This window comes from Hyperolius riggenbachi, chromosome 4 (assembly GCF_040937935.1).
Source record: "Hyperolius riggenbachi isolate aHypRig1 chromosome 4, aHypRig1.pri, whole genome shotgun sequence".
Taxonomy (NCBI): Eukaryota; Metazoa; Chordata; class Amphibia; order Anura; family Hyperoliidae; genus Hyperolius; species Hyperolius riggenbachi.
The window spans coordinates 473,538,839-473,560,919 of NC_090649.1; the positions used below are offsets into that span (position 1 = coordinate 473,538,839).

A 22,081-nucleotide genomic window follows, 5' to 3' on the forward strand; every position below is an offset into this window, starting at 1 on the left:
CCCACCTCCTGAGTGGAGTCAGGTCATAGCTCCCCACCTCCTGAGTGGAGTCAGGTCATAGCTCCCCACCTCCTGAGTGGAGTCAGGTCATAGCTCCCCACCTCCTGAGTGGAGTCAGGTCATAGCTCCCCACCTCCTGAGTGGAGTCAGGTCATAGCTCCCCACCACCTGAGTGGAGTCAGGTCATAGCTCCCCACCTCCTGAGTGGAGTCAGGTCATAGCTCCCCACCTCCTGAGTGGAGTCAGGTCATAGCTCCCCACCACCTGAGTGGAGTCAGGTCATAGCTCCCCACCTCCTGAGTGGAGTCAGGTCATAGCTCCCCACCTCCTGAGTGGAGTCAGGTCATAGCTCCCCACCTCCTGAGTGGAGTCAGGTCATAGCTCCCCACCTCCTGAGTGGAGTCAGGTCATAGCTCCCCACCTCCTGAGTGGAGTCAGGTCATAGCTCCCCACCTCCTGAGTGGAGTCAGGTCATAGCTCCCCACCTCCTGAGTGGAGTCAGGTCATAGCTCCCCACCTCCTGAGTGGAGTCAGGTCATAGCTCCCCACCTCCTGAGTGGAGTCAGGTCATAGCTCCCTACCTCCTGAGTGGAGTCAGGTCATACCTCCCCACCTCCTGAGTGGAGTCAGGTCATAGCTCCCCACCACCTGAGTGGAGTCAGGTCATAGCTCCCCACCTCCTGAGTGGAGTCAGGTCATAGCTCCCCACCTCCTGAGTGGAGTCAGGTCATAGCTCCCCACCTCCTGAGTGGAGTCAGGTCATAGCTCCCCACCTCCTGAGTGGAGTCAGGTCATAGCTCCCCACCTCCTGAGTGGAGTCAGGTCATAGCTCCCCACCTCCTGAGTGGAGTCAGGTCATAGCTCCCCACCTCCTGAGTGGAGTCAGGTCATAGCTCTCCACCTCCTGAGTGGAGTCAGGTCATAGCTCCCCACCTCCTGAGTGGAGTCAGGTCATAGCTCCCCACCTCCTGAGTGGAGTCAGGTCATAGCTCCCCACCTCCTGAGTGGAGTCAGGTCATAGCTCCCCACCTCCTGAGTGGAGTCAGGTCATACCTCCCCACCTCCTGAGTGGAGTCAGGTCATAGCTCCCCACCACCTGAGTGGAGTCAGGTCATAGCTCCCCACCTCCTGAGTGGAGTCAGGTCATAGCTCCCCACCTCCTGAGTGGAGTCAGGTCATAGCTCCCCACCTCCTGAGTGGAGTCAGGTCATAGCTCCCCACCTCCTGGGTGGAGTCAGGTCATAGCTCCCCACCTCCTGAGTGGAGTCAGGTCATAGCTCCCCACCTCCTGAGTGGAGTCAGGTCATAGCTCCCCACCTCCTGAGTGGAGTCAGGTCATAGCTCCCCACCTCCTGAGTGGAGTCAGGTCATAGCTCCCCACCTCCTATTTCAGCGGTTGTCTTAGTGCAGTGATCTGCAAACTTGGCTCTCCAGCTGTTAAGGAACTACAAGTCCTACAATGCATTGCAGGAGTCTGATAGCCACAGTCATGATTCATAAAGGCAAATGCATTGTGGGACTTGTAGTTCCTTAACAGCTGGGGAGCCAAGTTTGCAGATCACTGCCTTAGTGGTAACCCGTGTTTGTGAGTAAAGTATCTCCTATTAACCGTGAATGACTTTGTAATAATCTGCACTATCAGGGGCTCTCGGTCTCCCATTGGAGTCATGGTGTATGCAATCAGTGAGACATACTTACCCTTCTGCACAGCCGATCCTTCGGGGCTTTCCCAACCTAAAGAAGGAGATATAGGTTATAAACGTCATATCAGCACAGCTACATAGACACACTGCTAGGCATGCCGATTAGCAGATTACTATAGCGGTAGTTTGCATATTGCAAGACACGCCGGAGAAAAAGTGAAACAATCGAGTGACCGACGTTTTGGGCAAATCTGATTGGCTGTTCAAAAGGTGCCCATACATCACTCGATTTTCCTGTACTATCGGCCATTCGATCATTTTATCGTATCGATGGAGAATCAATTACGTTCTCTTTTGCTTGATAGACGGAAATTGGCCGATAATTTACTAGATCGGACAGGATGGAAGTTATCGGATGGCCGTGAAGGAATCGGATACCATTCACATAATTTCGATTGACACAGAATCAACTTTGAAAGCAGCAGGAAAAAAAAACGATAAAGCCGTCGATATGACCTGTAAGTCTGACATGTATAGTCCTGACTCTCGCCAGCTTACCTTATCCATGAGATATGCAGCGGCTGAGAAGCGTTTTATAACAAACGTGTTCCACATCATCAGCGAGAGCCCTACAATGACCAGAACAAAGAGAGCCACATTTATTGCGTCATTCCAATCTCCATTTCTCCCTTTCTGTCTAAAATGAGCGATTTGGAGGCTGCCATATTTATTTACTTCAAAACAATACCAGTTGCCTGGCTGTCCTGCTGATCCTCTGCCTCTAATACTTTTAGCCACAGCCCCTGAACAAGCATGCAGCAGATCAGGTGCTCTGAGAGAAGTCAGACTGGATTAGCTGCATGCTTGTTTCAGATGTGTGATCCAGACACTACTGCAGCCAAAGAGATCAGCAGAATGCCAGGCAACAGCTACTGTTTAAAATGGACCCTGAACTCTTGAACATGACAGAAATAAAACATAGAGAAATGCACCCTGTATGTATTTAGAGAGTTTAGCCTGACTAACTTTTCCCCCTTCATCTGTGACTAATCAGAAGTTGTAATTGGATGTCTCAGCTGGCTGCCTCGGCACAACTGCTATTTTGTAAGCACAGGATGTTAGCCCTAGGTCTGCCTCTATGAAAGCAGAAAGTAGACTTACTGCAGATTTAGCACATAATTTGTATCAGATGTAACAAAGAAATGTTTTACTGTAAAGGTTTTTATACTGTTGCTTATCTTTTAGAGCCGAGAGCTAGTTCTGAGTTCAGGTCCGCTTTAAAGGGATTCTTAAAGGGAAGGTTCAGGGAGGGTGGCTAAAAAATAAAAATCAATTTCCACTTACCCGGGGCTTCCTCCAGCCCGTGGCAGGTAGGAGGTGCCCTCGCCGCCGCTCCGCAGGCTCCCGGTGGTCGACCCGACCTGGCAAGGCCGCCTGCCAGGTCGGGCTCTTCTGCGCTCCAAGGCCCGGCACTTCTGCGTCCCACGCCGGCGCGCTGACGTCATCGGACGTCCACCGGGCTGTACTGCGCAGGCGCAGAACTTCTGTGCCTGCGCAGTACAGCCCGGAGGACGTCCGATGACGTCAGCGCGCCGCCGTGGGACGCAGAAGTGCCGGGCCTTGGAGCGCAGAAGAGCCCGACCTGGCAGCCGGCCTGGCCAGGTCGGGTCGGCCACCGGGAGCCTGCGGAGCGGCGGCGAGGGCACCTCCTGCCTGCCACGGGCTGGAGGAAGCCCCGGGTAAGTGGAAATTGATTTTTATTTTTTAGCCACCCTCCCTGAACCTTCCCTTTAAAGTGAACCTCCAGACTAAAAAGCTACTCAGCAGCACTGAAAAGGCTTGGTGTTTCTTTAACAGTTTCACAGCATCAGAACTTTGTTTTTCTTATCCAAGCCTCACTTTTAGCTGCACAGAAGCTAAGCTCTGCCCCAAATTAATCTGCCTGGGCATTTTTCCTCTGATGCTGTGCATAGCATGATGGGATTTCTGATGTCTCCATCACCGGGAGTTTCCTGCATAGGCGCAGTACGAGAAAATCTACTGCGCCTAAGCAGGACGCTCCCAGGAAAGGGAGAGCAAACGTGGACGCGCGCAGCCCAGGCTGCGCAGACGCAGTGGCGGGCTACAGGCTTAATCGCCAAAATAAAAACTGAGTAGCGGCGGGGGACCAGAGGATCCTTAACAGTACCGGCGCAAGCATAGGATGAGTGCAGTAGACGCCCCAGCTAAGTAAAACTGCATTTTTTTTACCTAACTTAAAGAGACACTGAAGTGAAAAAAATGTATGATATAATGAATTGGTTGCATAGTACGGATAATTACTAGAACATTAGTGGCAAAGAAAATATTCTCATATTTTTATATTCAGTTATATAGTGTTTTTTATAACATTGCATTATTCTCTAATATTTGCAGTTTACACACCACTCAGCATTCTAAATGATTTTACAGAGCAGTCTTGTGAACGATTTACCTGTCCTGACCTGAGAAAAAGAAAATACAGTGACTGACAGTTGAAATAACAAGCTTCATAAGACAGAGCTCTCAGCGACTTTGAAAGTTGTGGAGCTTAATGGCTTTTTTGCATAGATAACAACTGGAGTTTAACTCTTCCTGTACTGGTAACAATAGACTTATGTCTCTGCTCCTAATATTTTATTTCTTAGCTGTAATACACATACAAGTCATTATATCATTATTTTCGCTTCAGTGTCTCTCTTAAGTGGATCCGAGGTGAACTTTTACTCATTGCATAATTGTGTTCCTTTTCTATTGTTTATAGGGCATTCCTCAAGCCAAATACTTTTTGTTTTTGTTTTAATACTCTAATTCCCTGTAAACTAAATAAACCACGCCCACAGGTTTTCAGAGAGCCTTGGCAATAGCAAGGGCTCATGAGAGCTCAGTCTGGGCAGGAGGAGGAGGAGGTGGTGTTACTAGCCATTGATTTCAGAGGCAGAGGGGAGGAGGGGGGATTAGGTTTTTTTTTGCTGAAGATGCAGATCAGCTTGCCTCTGTGTAATGTTTACAAACAACATGGCTGCTGTCATTGTATCACAGGAAGAAATAATCATTTTCTATTAAAGCTGTTTGCAGCTAGATTTGCTGTGTAAACTATCTAAACTTTAGATAAGATATATAGACAAGTTACTTGTTATAGTTAGTTTTTCATCTCGGATCCGCTTTAAGATTCCCTTTAAATGGAAACAAATATGGAAGCCAAATATCCCTCTCACTTCTGGTTAAAGATTTATTTAAAGGGACTCCGAGCAGTGCAGAAACTATGGAAAGATGCATATCATTTTAAAGCTCTCTTTCTCCTCTTTCAAATGATATATAAACCGCCACCCTACGCCTTTTACTTTTCGCTATTTTTGTGATTGAAATTGCCGCGGCCGTGATTTCAATCGCGAAAATAGAGAAAACTAAAAGGCGTAGGGCAACGATTTATATATCATTGGAAAGAGGAGAAAGAGAGCTTTAAAATGATATCCATCTTTCCATAGTTACTTGTATTACACAGGACGACACTTTCCCCAGTGTCAGCAGCTCCATTCAGCAGAATGGAGCTGCTGACTTTAGGAAAAAGTCGCCCTGTGTAATACAATTTAACTATGGAAAGATGGATATCATTTTAAAGCTCTCTTTCTCCTTTTTCTGGCGACACCTAAATAGTCACCCTACGCCTTTTAGTTTTCTCTATTTTCGCGATTAAAATTGCGGCCGCGGCAATTTCAATCGCGAAAATAGTGAAAACTAAAAGGCGTAGGGCGGCGGTTTATATATCATTGGAAAGAGGAGAAAGAGAGCTTTAAAATGATATGCATCTTTCCATAGTTTCTGCACTGCTCGGAGTCCCTTTAACACTTGGTAATCCAGGAGTTTCTACACAAATAAATTGAGCTCTGCCACTGGATCACAGCAATAACTATCACAGCGAGTCACCCTAGAGGTCCAATCTTACACCTGATGGAAGTACTGTATATAATCTGTATATAATTTACATACCGAATTGTACGTGAGCATTGCTGACTTGCTTCAGATGGTCCACAGACTGGATGAGGAACTGGGCCTCCTGCAGAGACAAGTCACACCCATAAACACACAGACACAGGAAATGAGGACACTCTGCCCCAGATGAATACTAAGGGCCGGTTCACATGGACGGCAGGCGGCGTTGGGGCGGCCAGGAAGTCGCGTCGTCCTGTGACGTCTCATTCGGTGGCGGCGATACGGAGATCGTCGCAATCGACGTTTCTCGTTCCCGCAGGGAGATATCAAGCCGCGTCGGCTAGCCGTCCCTGGATGTCGCATGCGGATTCTAGGGACGGCCGTAACGACGCATTATAACGGGATCGGAACGCCATGTTTATGCAATCGACGGTAATCGACGGCAACCGCACAATGCTAAACGCTCCCATTCACTTGAGTGGGAACGTTTAGCCGATGGGTCCCGAACGCTTGCCGGTAGACGCCATGTGAACCGGTCCTTAATGATATAAACCCCGCCATGCGGTCACATGATCCCTGCTGTAAAAAAAGTGTACAGAATTCCCCATTAATCAATGACGGCAGCACATTTAAAGTGAACAGAGCACCATTTTTAGCACCCAGGTACGAAGCAGGTCATTTCGGCACTCATCATTACACTAGTGCGTTGCTACGTGCCCCGCGTAAAGGTAACTCGGGGATTCGGCGATTGCCAGACCCCAAATTACACCTCCCTTCGACTTGCTACAACATGGAGGGGGAGTAGTATTTAACGCCGCCGGGGATTTAAACAGCAGCAGGGTGAGCCGTCATTCAGTTCACCCTGCACCCAGCTCATCAACGGCATGCCAGTACGTATGTCCCAGGGCATCTCAACAGCAAATTAAATATGCATGCTAACAATGTGGCTCACTACAAAAAAAATCCATTCTATCTTTTACTTATATTTAAAATGTTTGTTAAAGGTTTTTATTGCCCTACTTCTGCAGCCTGCCATCCATAGAAAGAGCGGGTAGATGAGGACTGCTGTAATTAGCAAGCAGAGAGTCACAGTTGATTACTTTCACCCCTTCCTCTAGATAAATAAAGGCAGATGGAAGTGGAGGGGGGAGGGGATGGCAGCTCCTACAGCTATTACAAACCAGGAGAAACTGCAGAAGAAAAAAAAAATCTGCTTGGATCCCTTTAAAGCAAACTTGAAGTGAGGAAACTCACACGGTAGATGCTTGCCTATGGAGAGGGAAGGTTATGGATCCCATAAAGCCTCTATAGCAGAGTTCCCCAACCCTGTCCTCAAGGCCCACCAACAGTGCATGTTTTGCAGAAAACCACAAACATGCACAGGTGAGGTAATTAGTGTCTCAGCAGAGCTGATTAACTACCTGCGGACCGAGCGAGTATGAATCTACGGTGGGCAGGGGGCGCGGCAGTTCTGACCGGACGTAAACTCTACGTCCCATTGACCGCGCCCCGCCGCTCTGCCCCCGCCGCAATTTGATGCCCTACCGCCTCTATGACAGCAGAGCACTGTGAGCCGGGCAGGAGCAGTTTTCATTGGCTCCCGGACCTGTCATTCATGTAAGCCGTTCCCATTACATGGTGGTACAGGGTCAGGAGCCAATCAAAGCGGCTCCTGACCGGCGCACAGCGCTCTGCCGTCATACTGACGGCAGAGAGAGCAGCCTGCGGTGGGGACAGAGCGGCGTGTCCGGCGGGAGTGACGAATTATTGCGGCGATTTGTCGGGAAGCGGCAATGTGCTGGACCAGCACCCTCTAGTCCTTAAGGGGGCAGAGGGTGCTGGTCCTGAAGGGGTTAACTACCTCTGTGGATTTCCACAAAACATGCATTCCCTCTACATAGGTGAGTATCCTTTCTTTTTATAGCTTGCGTCAGGATAATTTTAACCCTTTCCTATTCTGAGTCGGACTATGGCTTCAATTCATCAAAGGCTGTTCGATAACAAAATCCAAGTCGTTAAAATACCGCATTCGGTATTTTACACTTTATGTGTGCTAATTCATCAATATTTTCACATGTGCCATAGATGTTTGATAAGTTACCGAACTGCTATGGTTTCAATTCATCAAAGGCTGTTGGATAAGCTGCAGTGAGACAATTACTATAGAGGCATCCCGACATCCCTTTAGATGTGCACATTTGTTATATTACCTGTTTGTTATACTGCCTCTGCTGTTCTGAATCTATCCATTAGTCTTTCTTAAAAAATATTTTAATTGCCACAACTTAGATGAACTTCCTGGAGACATTACAAATGCCATGCTTGGTGATTTCACCACTAGCATCCTTGCATTTTCAAACAGGGACTCAAAGGGTTACACCACAGAAGGGTGCCTGGAAAATATATTTTGCTCCTGGGGGGTTTGGGGTTGGGGGGGGGGGGGGGGAGAGAGTCTAAAAGCTTGTTCCTGTGCAGCCTATCAGCGGGACTTGCAGGAGACAGTGGCTGTTTCTATTGGCTGCCTGCTACTGTCAATCATGAGGACATCCACACGGAAGGCATTCGAAGCTGGTTACTGATGGGGAGAGCTGGAGGTAATCACCGAATGTGTTACCGAATGCTGTAACCTTGAGGAATTGACATTTACTGACATTTGCTGACATGTGTTGAGTACAAGTCGGTAATTTATCTCACTGCTCGGTAATTTCAGCTTTTCAAGCGGTAACAGCTTTGATGAATTGACATTTTCCTAAGTGCTCGATAAAGTCAGCTGTTTTCAGCATTACCAAATGCAGTAATACTTGATGAATTGAAGCCTATGGCTGACATTGGCACTTTTCAGGTCAGCATCTCCTGTATCGGACACTGGACGATGACACTTTGGTCACTGCCGACCCCACGCTCCACCGATATAGTCCGGCAAAAAGAACAATGGATTGAGAAGGGTTAAGAAAACCAGCATGTGCGCTGCCACAAATGGCCACTGAAACACATCTCCAGCCACCAGCATGTGCGTCTCCTGTGCCTCTGCAGTGTACATTACTTCTATATTCTCACCTCCGGATCCTTGTTCCACTGCACCACATACTCCCAGCAGCAGTGTGCGTGCAACACGTCTAGATCCAGGCTACACGGGAAATGCTGGTGGACTAGCCGCAGCACTTCTGTCACTAAGATGGAAGGAACAAGAGAGTCAGTTTACACTCTGTGCTATACAAGTCCATAAGTGTAGATGCAATAGTCATTTATATCAGTGAGTGGTGCAAGCAGAAGAATTGTGTTGTGTTCATTCATGTTTACTTATATACAGGAGCTCAATAGCAACAGCCACAATAAGAGCAGCTCTAGTAATATTTACTGTATGAGCAGAGCACTAGATCCCGTACACAACAGGTCAGGAAGCACTGACTGTTATGGGACAGGCCTCATCTCAGTACAGAGTGAGACTTAAAGGGACTCCGAGCAGTGCCTGTGGGTATGCCTTTAAGCATACCCACAACTAATTAATTATATCCTCACACCCACCGGCATGAGGTTTTTGATTCTATCCCCCTGGGTTCCTTGTATTTCATTGCATTGTGCTGAATCGAGCTGCAGACACTGGGGAAAGTGTCGTCCTGTTTAATACAATGCTGAATAAGGAATCCAAGATGGCAGCCACGATTTCGATCGCGAAAATAGCGAAAACTAAAAGGCATAGGGCGGTGGTCACATCTTTCCATAGTTACTGCACTGCTCGGAGTCCCTTTAAAAGCAAACCTGAAGTGGTAATAAACGTATGCGATACGTAATTGTGTCTATAGAACTTTCCTGGAGACCCATATTTGTAATTTTGGTTTTAAAAAGTTTAAAATCCCGGTTTGAAGTATGCACACTCACATTAATGCTGTGTATTCACCCAGAAATGACGACCTACAGAACTTTTATATCAATTTTCCTGCTATTTTAAAGGTGGCCATAAATCAGGCGATTTGGTGGCCGATCGACCATCTGCTTCGATAATTATCATTGAATCAGATGCAAACTGGGCCACCAAAAGCATGCCTGATCAACAATGCGACTAATTTCGGCCCGTATTGATCGGACATGCTGCAAGACGTCGGGACGACATACTCGATCGGGTGCGCAGTGGTAACTGTGTGCGATAATCTAACCATAAACGCGATGGAAACCCTCGTCCCCCCAAATGTGTAGATGTATCCCCTGGCGCCCCTGCATAAATACCTCTCCAGCGCCCGCCGCTGTGTCCGGACTCCTCTTCCAGGTTCGCACCACATTTCACTGGTAACCATGTGGGCGCAAACCATGAAGAGGAGCCCAGACACAGCAGAGAAGAGGTAAAGGATGAATGCAGAGGCCCAGGGGTACATATACACTAGAGGGGGACAGGGGTACATATACACTAGAGGGGGACAGGGGTACATATACACTAGAGGGGGACAGGGGTACATATACACTAGAGGGGGACAGGGGTACATATACACTAGAGGGGGACATGGGTACATATACACTAGAGGCCCAGGGGTACATATACACTAGAGGGGGACAGGGGTACATATACACTAGAGGGGGACAGGGGTACATATACACTAGAGGGGGACAGGGGTACATATACACTAGAGGGGGACAGGGGTACATATACACTAGAGGCCCAGGGGTACATATACACTAGAGGGGGACAGGGGGACATATACACTAGAGGGGGACATGGGTACATATACACTAGAGGCCCAGGGGTACATATACACTAGAGGGGGACAGGGGTACATATACACTAGAGGGGGACAGGGGTACATATACACTAGAGGGGGACAGGGGTACATATACACTAGAGGGGGACAGGGGTACATATACACAGGGGGACAGGGGTACATATACACTAGAGGGGGACAGGGGTACATATACACTAGAGGGGGACAGGGGTACATATACACTAGAGGCCCAGGGGTACATATCCACTAGAGGGGGACAGGGGTACATATACACTAGAGGGGGACAGGGGTGCATATACACTAGATGCAAACTGGGCCACCAAAAGCATGCCTGATCAACAATGCGACTAATTTCGGCCCGTATTGATCGGACATGCTGCAAGACGTCGGGACGACATACTCGATCGGGTGCGCAGTGGTAACTGTGTGCGATAATCTAACCATAAACGCGATGGAAACCCTCGTCCCCCCAAATGTGTAGATGTATCCCCTGGCGCCCCTGCATAAATACCTCTCCAGCGCCTGCCGCTGTGTCCGGACTCCTCTTCCATGTTCGCACCACATTTCACTGGTAACCATGTGGGCGCAAACCATGAAGAGGAGCCCAGACACAGCAGAGAAGAGGTAAAGGATGAATGCAGTGGCCCCGGGGTACATATACACTAGAGGGGGACAGGGGTACATATACACTAGAGGGGGACAGGGGTACATATACACTAGAGGGGGACAGGGGTACATATACACTAGAGGGGGACAGGGGTACATATACACTAGAGGGGGACAGGGGTACATATACACTAGAGGGGGACAGGGGTACATATACACTAGAGGCCCAGGGGTACATATACACTAGAGGGGGACAGGGGTACATATACACTAGAGGGGGACAGGGGTACATATACACTAGAGGGGGACAGGGGTACATATACACTAGAGGGGGACAGGGGGACATATACACTAGAGGGGGACAGGGGTACATATACACTAGAGGGGGACAGCGATGGATGTGGCGTCACAAGGCCGATTCTTAAAAAATGTCATGCTGATATCTCTCAGGAATCGGTCTGCTGATGTATGGGCAGACAACAGATCCAACTGTACAAATCGAGCATCCACCTGTCTCAGGAATACATGTTTGTAGATAGCGGCGTGTCCTAGTGGGGTGAGAGGTCCATCAAGCCTCTCATTCAATGGTCCAACCAAAACAACAATATTCCCATACAGGACTCAACCTTCTAAGGATTTATAGCCACCTTCTTTTTATTGCATTTTAGTTGTGGTGATACAGCATAAAAAAAAAAAACAGCGCCGGTGCTATTTTTTATGCTGTATCACTGCAACTAAAATGCAATAAAAAAAGGTGGATATAAATCCTTGGAGAGTTGAGTCCTGTATGGGAATAATGTGGTTTTGGTCTGACAACAGATCTCTCTTTGATCGGATTCAATCAGAGAGAGATCTGTCTCTTGGTCCATCTCCTCTAATACATCATCTGATGTTTGGCCACCTTTAGCTGCAGTTTTACTGATCCTACTGCACAGCTAAAGCACTGGTGTGTTAACCATTAGACAGCTACACGCCAGTGCCAGTTATGTCTGAACTGTGCTCAAACCACTTCGCATCCAGACCTTGTTTCCCCCTTATTGACCAAAGCAGGGTTGACAGTTTAGCTATGTCCTTATTTAATCAGAAATAACTTTATCCCTACTTAGGACACAGAAATGAAATATATATTGTTTTTTTTTTCAAGACAAACTAGGCTTTCATTGTATGCCATTTTTCTTTCCCTCAAACAATTTTGTTTTCTATGAATTTTAATGGGAAAACAAAGAAAAAAATAGAAAAAACATTTCTCAGTTTTACCAATTCCAGTTTAAAAATAAAAAGTGCTACTGTAGATAAAAAATACAAATTTTGTTTGGCTATTCTTACCGCTTATCACAAAACTTAGATTATGTTCCGGTCACAATTTATGGTGAAGATATTGGATTCTGAAATAATGCTACAGAGTGTATTTTTCACTATGAACTGAGAAAAAAGTATTTTTAATAGTAAAAATCAATCTCATTAGCTCAGGGAACTTATATTCCCGTTCACCAATTAGTGCTGCATCAGATAGTGCCAGAAATGTGCACAGGAGCAGCCCAATCCTGCACAGCACTGCTTCTGCTACAAGACGTATATCTACTGATTCGTGGCTTAGATGAAGTCACAGAGGACATAGATCTACTGACTTGTGGCTTAGATGAAGTCACAGAGGACATAGATCTACTGACTTGTGGCTTAGATGAAGTCACAGAGGACGTATATCTACTGACTGCCAAAATTTACATGAAACCAAGTCCACATTAGTCAGTAGGGATGCCATTGAGGTGCAAATACATTTTAAAGGGTAGAAAATCATGCTTATTATTATGATACAGAATTATGCTAATCATTATGATGATCTAAACTGTAAATGGACTAATCACATTTTGCAGTGAAAGTTTTTGATTGGTTCATTTTTAAGCTACATACTGTAGATTTGCAGTAACTTTTGCATAATTCTGCATCAACTTGCCCACAGACATGCATGGCACAGGAAGACGGGGAAACAAAAACGCCCATAGACCTCTGCGGCAGGCGGAAGACATTTTGTACTAAACCGTCTGTGGGGTACGGATGCAGAAATACAGAGATGCCTATAGATGTCCGCGGCATTCTAAGGGTTAAGTCCTTGCAATCAAAAGACATAAAAGGTGAACACAAGCAAGTTCTTAGAAGGACTCGTACTATAGGTACACACATCTCATCTCACCACCTGTCACATCAGCTATGTTTAAAAAAAAAAATAGAATAGAACTTAAAAGGTAATGTATGAAATAGACTCATTCCATGCAAAGCGAGATACTTCAAGCCTTCACTTGTTATATTTTGATGATTATGGCTTACAGCTTATGAGAACTCGCAAATCAAAATCTCAGACCATTAAAATATTGTGAAAATGTTCATTATTCTCGGCTCAACGTGGCAGACACTAATCATCTAATGAATCTAAAACACCTGCAAAGGGTTCCTATTTCATATATTAGTTTCACCTTTTAAAGAGAAACTCCGACCAAAAATTGAAGTTTTTCCCAATCAGTAGCTGATACCCCCTTTTACATGAGAAATCTATTCCTTTTCACAAACAGACCATCAGGGGGCGCTGTATGACTGATACTGTGGTGAAACCCCTCCCACAAGAAAAGTTCGAACTTTTGTGGGAAATAGCTGTTTACAGCTGTTTCCAACTGCCAAAAACCATGCAGCAGCTACATCACCTGCCAACAGTAAAATGTTCACTGGAGTTCCTCTTTAAGTTCCATTACTGAAATAAATTGGAAATGAGTTGGAAACAGCTGTAAACGGCTATTTTCCACAATGCAACAAGGTTCACAGACAGAAACTGCCAAAAGTTCGAACTTTTCTTGTAGGAGGGGTTTCTTGTGGGAGGGGTTTCACTACAATATTAGTCATACAGCACCCCATGATGGTCTGTTTGTGAAAAGGAATAGATTTCTCATGTGAAAGGGGGTATCAGCTACTGATTGGGATAAAGTTCAATTTTTGGTCGGAGTTTCTCTTTAAACGATATTCAAATTTTTCGAGTTTTAAATGTATGCATGTAATGTGAAGGAACTTTGCATAATATGAACTATATATTTAAAAAAAAAAAAAAGTTTTGCAGGAAAAGGTTTGCTGCATAAAGTGATTGCATCAGTTGCTGGGGTCCACTTTGTCACAGAGTAATGAATGAGGTTCAGGCCAGAGAAACCAGTGGCGCCACAGTCCTAGCTCCCAAGACGGGAAGTTGGCAGGGGTTGGAAACAACACATATCCTGTTTTACCATGGGAGGAGCCATGAAATGGTGTTGAACTAGTGAGCACCATCTTTGCTGTGTATTTTTTCTTATTAGACTTTAGCAGAAATTTAAATACAGCGCATTCAGTACAGGTTAGCGCTGCAGTATTATTACACTTTGTAGATGAGCAATGTGTAGTTTGGTCACCTTGCCGCTCCTCTGAAGTCTCTGCAGGGGGCGCCACCTCTGGGATAGCCACGGCGGAGCTCTCTTCTCCCTCCTCTGGCGCAGCCGGGACGTCTTTCCTCTCCCGGGCCTCCTTCAGCACATCAGAGCTGATGTCTTGTTTAAACACCCACTTAGCCACAGTGTCTGCCACGCCGCCTGCAACCAACAGCAGCAAATGGACTATTATTAATGTGTAACTGGACTTCTGGGAGAGAGATAGACTGCAGGAAAGTGAGTTGCTGCACAAAATAGAGGTAACATAAGCCTGCCATCAAGCATGAGATCTGCTTACCAGTGGAACTGAGGTCAGTTTATCAACTTTATTTCCTATAAAAGCACAGTTAATTTCAGCTTTGGCCCCTTCCTCCTCTGCTGAGGAAATCTGTAACATAGGCCCCAATTCACTAAGCATTACAGTATTCAGTAATGCAGAAATCAGCTGATTTTACCAAACACCTTCCCAAATGCCAATTCACTAAACCTATTACCGCACTGAAAAGTAAAATCACAGACTAGTGAGGTAAGTTACTGTCTTGTCCGGTAAATACCTCAAAAAATATCAAGAAATTGCAATTCACAAAGATTAAAGGGAAGGTTCAGGGACTGTAAAAAAAAAAAAAATCCACATCCACTTACCTGGGGCTTCCTCCAGCCCGTGGCAGACAGGAGGTGCCCTCGGCGCCGCTCCGCAGGCTCCCGGTGGTCTCCGGTGGTGAGCCCAACCTGGCCAGGCCGGGCTTCTTCTGCGCTCCAAAGTGCGTGTCACTCGTGCGCCGTGACGTCATCGGATGAGCCTGCGCAGTACAGCCCGGAGGACGTCCGATGACGTCAGCGCGCACGAGTGACACGCACTTTGGAGCACAGAAGAAGCCCGACCTGGCAGCCGGCCTGGCCAGGTCGGGCTCGCCACCGGGAGGGCACCTCCTGTCTGCCACGGGCTGGAGGAAGCCCCAGGTAAGTGGATTTGGATTTTTATTTTTTTTTATACAGTCCCTGAACCTTCCCTTTAAAGCATTCGGTAAATCTAGTAAAAGAGTTTGGTATTTACCTCCAGCTCTGAACAGCCGGTAACTTACAATTTCCATGCAGTAACATTGACAGATGTAGCAGGCAGCTAATAGGAAGAGCCAAACAGCCCTGCTTCTCACCCCATTTGGTCTGATACTCTGGAGGGCAGGACTTTCAAAATGGCAGAGCAGGAGAAGGGGACATTTAAAAAGGCTTTTCTGCAACCCTTTAGAGTTGCATATCTGTATACTGGTATACAGAAGAGCTCCCTCTAGTGGCTGAAGCACATCTAAAGGGATGACTTGATGCACTTGAAGTGTCTATTGAAGCAAACCTCTGATTCATTAACGTCTGAACAGATAAGTAGACAGGACAAAATAACACATTGTGCATTTCTCAAAGCGCTTGAGCTGCAGCCACTAGGGCGCGCTCAGTAGCAGTGTTGGGAAGTCTAGCCCAAAGACTCCTCACTGAGTAGGTGCTGGCTTACGGAACAGGAAGAGCCGAGATTTGAACCCAGGTCTCCTGTGTCAGAGGAAGGTGGGATTTATTTATGCTAGTGGGGCACAGAGGCTGGTTGTGCACACTAACACCAGCCTTTGTTGCCCCATGGTGTGCCTCCAGGACCCCCCTGCGCGCCGCTATACCCCCTGCAGTGCTGGCGACACGCAGCGTGTCGCCAGCACAATGTTTACCTCTCGCCTGTCTGTTAGCGCCGCTCCCCCGCCTCCTCCGTATCGGCGCTACCCACCCGCGTCCCTTCCCTCCAATCAGCGGGAGGGAAGGGACACGGGCAGGTAGCGCCGATACGGAGGAGGCGGGGAAACGGCGCTAACAGACAGGCAGAGGTAAACATTGTGCTGGCGACATGCTGTGTGTCGCTAGCACTGCGGAGGGTATAGCAGCGCGCAGGGGAGTCCTGGAGGCACACCATGGGGCAACAGAGGCTGGTGTTAGTGTGCACAACCAGCCTCTGTGCCCCACTAGCATAATTCAATCCCACCTCAGGTTCTCTTTAACCATTACACTATCCAGCCACAAGTACACAGCAACTCACACATTCACACCCAGTTTCCAAGTGACATGTTTTGCTGCCGATACGCTATTGGTCGCTCTCACCTTTCCCGCCCTCCAGAAGCTTCTTCACAGAGAGTCTCCCCAGCGGCTCCACCTGCAGGGAGGATATCCTGGCGGTTTTCCTCACTCCCTTACACTGCAGGAGAGTCTGCAGGATGAGGCAGTCCTCCAGCTGCTTCAGTAAGAGCTTCCAGTACTCCGTGTCTAGAGACAAGGCCTCCCAGGAGTCTGTCATGGACTCCACATCATCCTCCTGCAACGATTTAGGAAACTAACAGAAGATGAAGCATCAGTAGTCGTGACTGGAAACAATGCATTACCTCTATCCACCACAAGAGGGTGCCAATATCATAGAATCAGTTCACAAAAAAACTGAGAACTCAGCTCAATGTGAGCCAGGACCACTGAAATATTATGAAGAGACTTAAACAGTAAAACAGATAAAAGGGCACCCGGAGCACCCTGGTAAGTTGGGTGCCGCCATAGGTGGCAGTGATAAAAGCTGCAAATAGAAGCAATAGACATGAAGCGCTCTGCTACTCGCAGCATTGTGGCATAGTGGTTAGCAATCTTGCCTTGCAGCGCTGGGGCCCGGTTCAAATCCCAGCCAGGGCACTATCTGCACAGAGCTTGTATGTTCTCCCCGTGTACGCATGGGTTTCTTCCAGGCACTCCGGTTTCCTTCCACATCTCAAAAACATACAAATAAGTTAATTGGCTTCCCCCTAAATTGGCCCTAGACTACGATACATACACTACACGATACATACATAAATATATGACTATGGTAGGGACTAGATTGTGAGCCTTTCTGAGGGACAGTTACGTGACAAGGCAATATACTCTGTACAACACTGCAAAGATGTCAGCGCTATATAAATACTAAATAATAATACGTATAGCTGCATTTTGCATAGCTGGAACCCCCCTGGCGCCTCAGGGCACCAAAAGTTTTGTCTATTGTTGTTTATTGGGCGCCCCCCCTGGGCACCCACATTTTCGTGTACTGGCACTAATTGCAGTGAGGTCTTTAGTGTTAGGAGAGTGGAGGGGGGGCCCTTAGGGGATAAGGCTTAGGCACCACCAAGGGTGGGTATTTGGGATAGGCATCGGCAGGTCGCAAGTGGTTTCCCATGGAAACAACGAGCGGTCGTTCCATGTCAGTTCACGGAGGGTGTCTCCGTGAACTGCCTGCGAGCCTCCGATCACGGCTCGCAGGTGTAATGTAAACACGCAGGGAAGAAATCCCTGCTGTTTACATCATACGGCGCTGCTGCGCAGCAGCGCCGTAAAGGAGATCGGCGATCCCCGGCCTCTGTTTGGCCGGGGATCGCCGCAGTCTGATAGGCTGAAGCCTATTAGAGGCGGTGCAGGACGGATCTCCGTCCTGCGCCGTCCAGGGAAAGGAGGCGAGGGAGGGAAGGACAGGGAGGTCGAGAATCGCTGGGGAGGGGGTGGTGGGGAAGTCTGGTTACCCTGGCTGTCTGCTGATCTGTGCTGTGGGCTGCAGAGCCCACGCTACACAGATCAGCGCAAAATGGCTTGGTCCTTAAAGAGACACTGAAGCGGAAAAAAAATTATGATATGATTTGTATGTGTAGCACAGCTAAGAAATAAAACATTAAGATCAGATACCTCAGTGTAATTGTTTCCAGTACAGGAAGAGTTGAGAAACTCCAGTTGTTATCTCTATGCAAACAAGCCATTAATCTCTCCGACTAAGTTAGTAGTGGAGAGGGCTGTTATCTGACTTTTTTTTTATCTCAACTGTTCCTGGACTATTTACTTTTCCTCTGCTAGAGGAGAGGTCATTACTTCACAGACTGCTCTGAAAGACTCATTTTGAATGCTGAGTGTTGTGTAATCTGCACATATTATAGAATGATGCAATGTTAGAAAAAACACTATATACCTGAAAATAAAAGTATGAGAATATTTTCTTTGCTGCTAATCTTCTAGTAATTATTCATAGTACACAACCAATTCACTATATCATATATTTTTTTCGCTTCAGTGTCTCTTTAAGTGGTTAATCAATTCAACAGGTGAAAAACAACAGCTCTCTGCAGTTGGTTTGTGGACAGTCATGGCTAAGACAAAAGGAGCTCAGTGAGGACCTGCGGCTGCGCAGTGTAGCTGCTCACAAGTCAGGAAAGGGCTACAAGGCCATTTCTAAGTGTTTTCCAGTTCCGGTGGCTACAGTGCAAAGTATTATTATTACGAATACAAGATGTTCTGCTCTGTGGAAAATCTCAGAGGACGTGGTCAGAAGCCAAAAGTGGCACCTTTGCTGGCCAGGAGGATAATGAGAGCGGTGATAAAGAATCCAAGGATCACCACCAAGGCCATCCTGGTGAATCTGGGCTCTGCTGGTGGCAATGTCTCAAGGCAGACAATCCAACGGACGCTGCACCCTGCTGGGTTCCACTGATGCAGAACAAGGAGGACACCACTTCTCCAGATAAGGCACACAAAAGCTCGCTTGGCCTTTGCAAATGCTCATCTGGACAAAGAAGACGACTTCTAGTCTTCTGTGAAACAAACATTAAATTGTTTGGTCACAATGTTTCCTTCATGTGGCGTAAAAAAGTTTATTTCTGCCAATGGACCAGGGAACCTAATCACAGTAAACAGCACCATGAGAAAAAGAGTAATACATGAGGATTCTCAACAACAACATCAGGCAGTCTGCAGGGAAACTTGGCCTTGGTCACCAATGGACATTTCAGCATGACTATGACCCAAAACACACAGCAAAAGTTGTGAAGAAATGGTTAGCAGACAACATTAACGTTTTGGAGTGGCCCAGCCAGAGTCCTGACTTGAATCCAATTGAGAATCTGTGGAGACATGCAAAAAGCTGGTCTGCAATTATAGGAAGCAATTGATTGCTGTAATGGCCAATAAAGGCTTTTCTATTGATTATTGAGAAGGGTATGAATAATTTTGGACTGGACACTTTATGCTCAAATGTAAAAAGCTGAGAAATGTTTTTTTCCCCAATAATTCCTCTTGTACATCATGTTATTATCTTTTGGAAGACAACAATGTCATTTCACGTCACAGAATTACTTGCTGGTTGAATAAAAGTAACTTTAAGTCAAAATTTGCCAGGGCTATGAATAATTATGGGCAGCACTGTATATCCAGCAACCTTTTTAATAGGTGGGTTTTTTTTTACATGTACACCCTACACGGTGACTTTCTAATCAAAACGTATGCCAAATTTAATGCTGCCTTCTTAAAGTGGCACTGAAGCGAAAGAAAAAAAAAAAAGAGAGAAAAAACTGATATAATGAATTGTATGTGTAATACAGATAATTAATAGAACATGCTTGAAAGACAGGAAAAAAACCGAGAGCCAAATCTGGTGTAGTATGTACGACCAATGTGGAAAAGGTATATAAATGAGAATATACTCACAAGTGTGGGTCACCACGCAGGCGACCACTGTAATAGCAGGTGGGGAGAATTTTTACCTAACCCCACTCAGGCATAAAAAGTCGCTCTCTATAGAAAGAAAAATTGGGGATACACCCCTCCACCCAGGGTGGACAAGATATGACTAAAAATGGGTTAATAGAGGCGCCAAATTAGGATAAGATTGGTTAAAAACTGTTTAAAAAGGAGGGGGTGGGTGGATCCACTACCCTCACTAAAATGACCAGGCTAAAACAAGCCATAGATAATGTAAGAAGATATTTATTAGTCTCCAAATACAGTGCAACGCGTTTCACGGGCAAACATCCCGCTTCATTCTCTGTCACTAATGTCAATGGTTGTCATTAAACCTGTGTATATACTCTACAGGCAATGATGGTGAACAGAAGGATACGTTTCCTCAAAGTATACATTGTGTACCACGCTCACATACTGTTCCATGATAGTTGCAATATAGCTTCTAACCACTGGGTGGCAGTAGAATCATGTAATTAGCCACATAGCTACTTCTAATATGACCCTACAGCGATATAGGCTTTATTTGTTAACAGTACAATATTGCATAGTTAGTTCCAGCTAGAAAGTATTAGTTTGCCCATTAGAATGTCTCTTGCAACAGAGACATTATGTTTCTATACTAATATATTACGCCGCTGAACAAGCAGGGCAAGTTGCCCTTCTCAGATATGGTGGTGACGGCGCTTCCTTTTGCCTATATGCATGCGCCGCCACACATCCGCACACGCTCCGACATTCCCCATTCACTCTGGCACTGACGTCATTACGCATGCGCTCCATGCGCAGTGCGTACAATAGATGCGACGCGGCCATCACATCTTGCGGCCCTATCTTTTGTTAAGGCCAGGTCTACTCATGACGCATGGTGCGACCCAAGCGGCACGCCCGCTTCCGGTCCCCTGACCCGCTCGGCGGGAGATTCAGCCGCCAGGGACTCAATAAAGACAACGAGAGGGGAGCACTTTCGTTCTACAGAGGCGCTCTAACTTTCTATTGACCCATACTTGGTAAGTGTCATTGGTTTTTATACTACTACTTTTACATGCCGCCGTGCATGACTAACACTGTACCTAATCTGTATTTGCCACACTGATTCATGCAAATATTATCCGCCATAGGGGTGAATAGACAATATAATGACATAAGGATTATATGGATTTGCAACTACATAGGGGCACATGTATAGATATTTGGACAAATAGCCCACGTATCACAAAACTAAACAAATTTTGCTATGGATGCTCATAAAAACAATATGGTAAATTGTTGTGAAAGTTTTTGAGTATCTCCTAGCATTGTTTTTTCTCTTGTCCTTTTTCTCCCCTTTAGTGTTCTCCTACCTCAATTGCCTGATGAAGCGGGATGTTTGCCCGTGAAACGCGTTGCACTGTATTTGGAGACTAATAAATATCTTCTTACATTATCTACGGCTTGTTTTAGCCTGGTCATTTTAGTGAGGGTAGTGGATCCACCCACCCCCTCCTTTTTAAACGGTTTTTAACCAATCTTATCCTAATTTGGCGCCTCTATTAACTCAATTAATAGAACATGAGTAGCAAAGAAAAATTTCTCATTTTTATTTTCAGTTAAATAGCTTTTTTTTTATAACAGCATCATTCTCTAATATTTGCAGTGTACAAACTACACTCTGTATTTTAAACTATAAAACAGAGCAGAGCTAAGGCCCTTTGAACTTCCCTGCCCTAAAATGTTATCTGAAGTAGTCTTTTGCAGTTTCTTTGATGTATTAAGTGCTTCCGAAAATAACACTCTAGCTGACCAAGTTGGGTCAGAGAGCTCAGAGAAGCTCTTTTGCATAGATAACAGCTGAAGTTTATTAACTCTTCCTGTACTGGAAACAATATGAGACTCTTTTCTTTGCTACTATTGTTCTATTTCTTAGCTGTATGACACACAATTCACTAGATCATACGTTTATTTTCAGTAGATAGTAGAAAAGAGCAGAAGTCTGCACTGCAAGCAATACTATTTATTCCATATAATATGCATACAGCAGTATCAAAAGGTGCTATCCAGTGCAATAGATATTCAGGTAGGTGCACATAGCGATTCAGGCGGGCAGTCAGTGGGTAGTGGGTCAGTGCAGACTTCTGCTCTTTTTCTACTATCTACTGATCCAATCCCCCATGTCAGAGCACGCATAGCATGATACCGGGCA

The 22,081-nt window shown here is 46.2% G+C and overlaps 1 protein-coding gene across 2 annotated transcripts in view; it reads right to left on the reverse strand.

Moving 5' to 3' along the window:
- RAB3GAP2 (RAB3 GTPase activating non-catalytic protein subunit 2) overlaps nucleotides 1–22,081 on the reverse strand; it is a 121,981-nt gene that overhangs the window by 12,278 nt on the left and 87,622 nt on the right. Inside the window, exons 23-28 of one of the 2 annotated variants that reach the window (XM_068232920.1) lie at nucleotides 16,486–16,696; nucleotides 14,338–14,514; nucleotides 8,652–8,764; nucleotides 5,652–5,718; nucleotides 2,202–2,272; nucleotides 1,699–1,734 (exon numbers count right to left, since the gene is read on the reverse strand). In XM_068232920.1, the coding sequence (XP_068089021.1) occupies nucleotides 1,699–1,734; nucleotides 2,202–2,272; nucleotides 5,652–5,718; nucleotides 8,652–8,764; nucleotides 14,338–14,514; nucleotides 16,486–16,696 (675 nt within the window). Of the gene's footprint in view, nucleotides 1–1,698; nucleotides 1,735–2,201; nucleotides 2,273–5,651; nucleotides 5,719–8,651; nucleotides 8,765–14,337; nucleotides 14,515–16,485; nucleotides 16,715–22,081 lie in introns of both variants that reach the window. The other variant, XM_068232919.1, reaches the window with a different exon arrangement.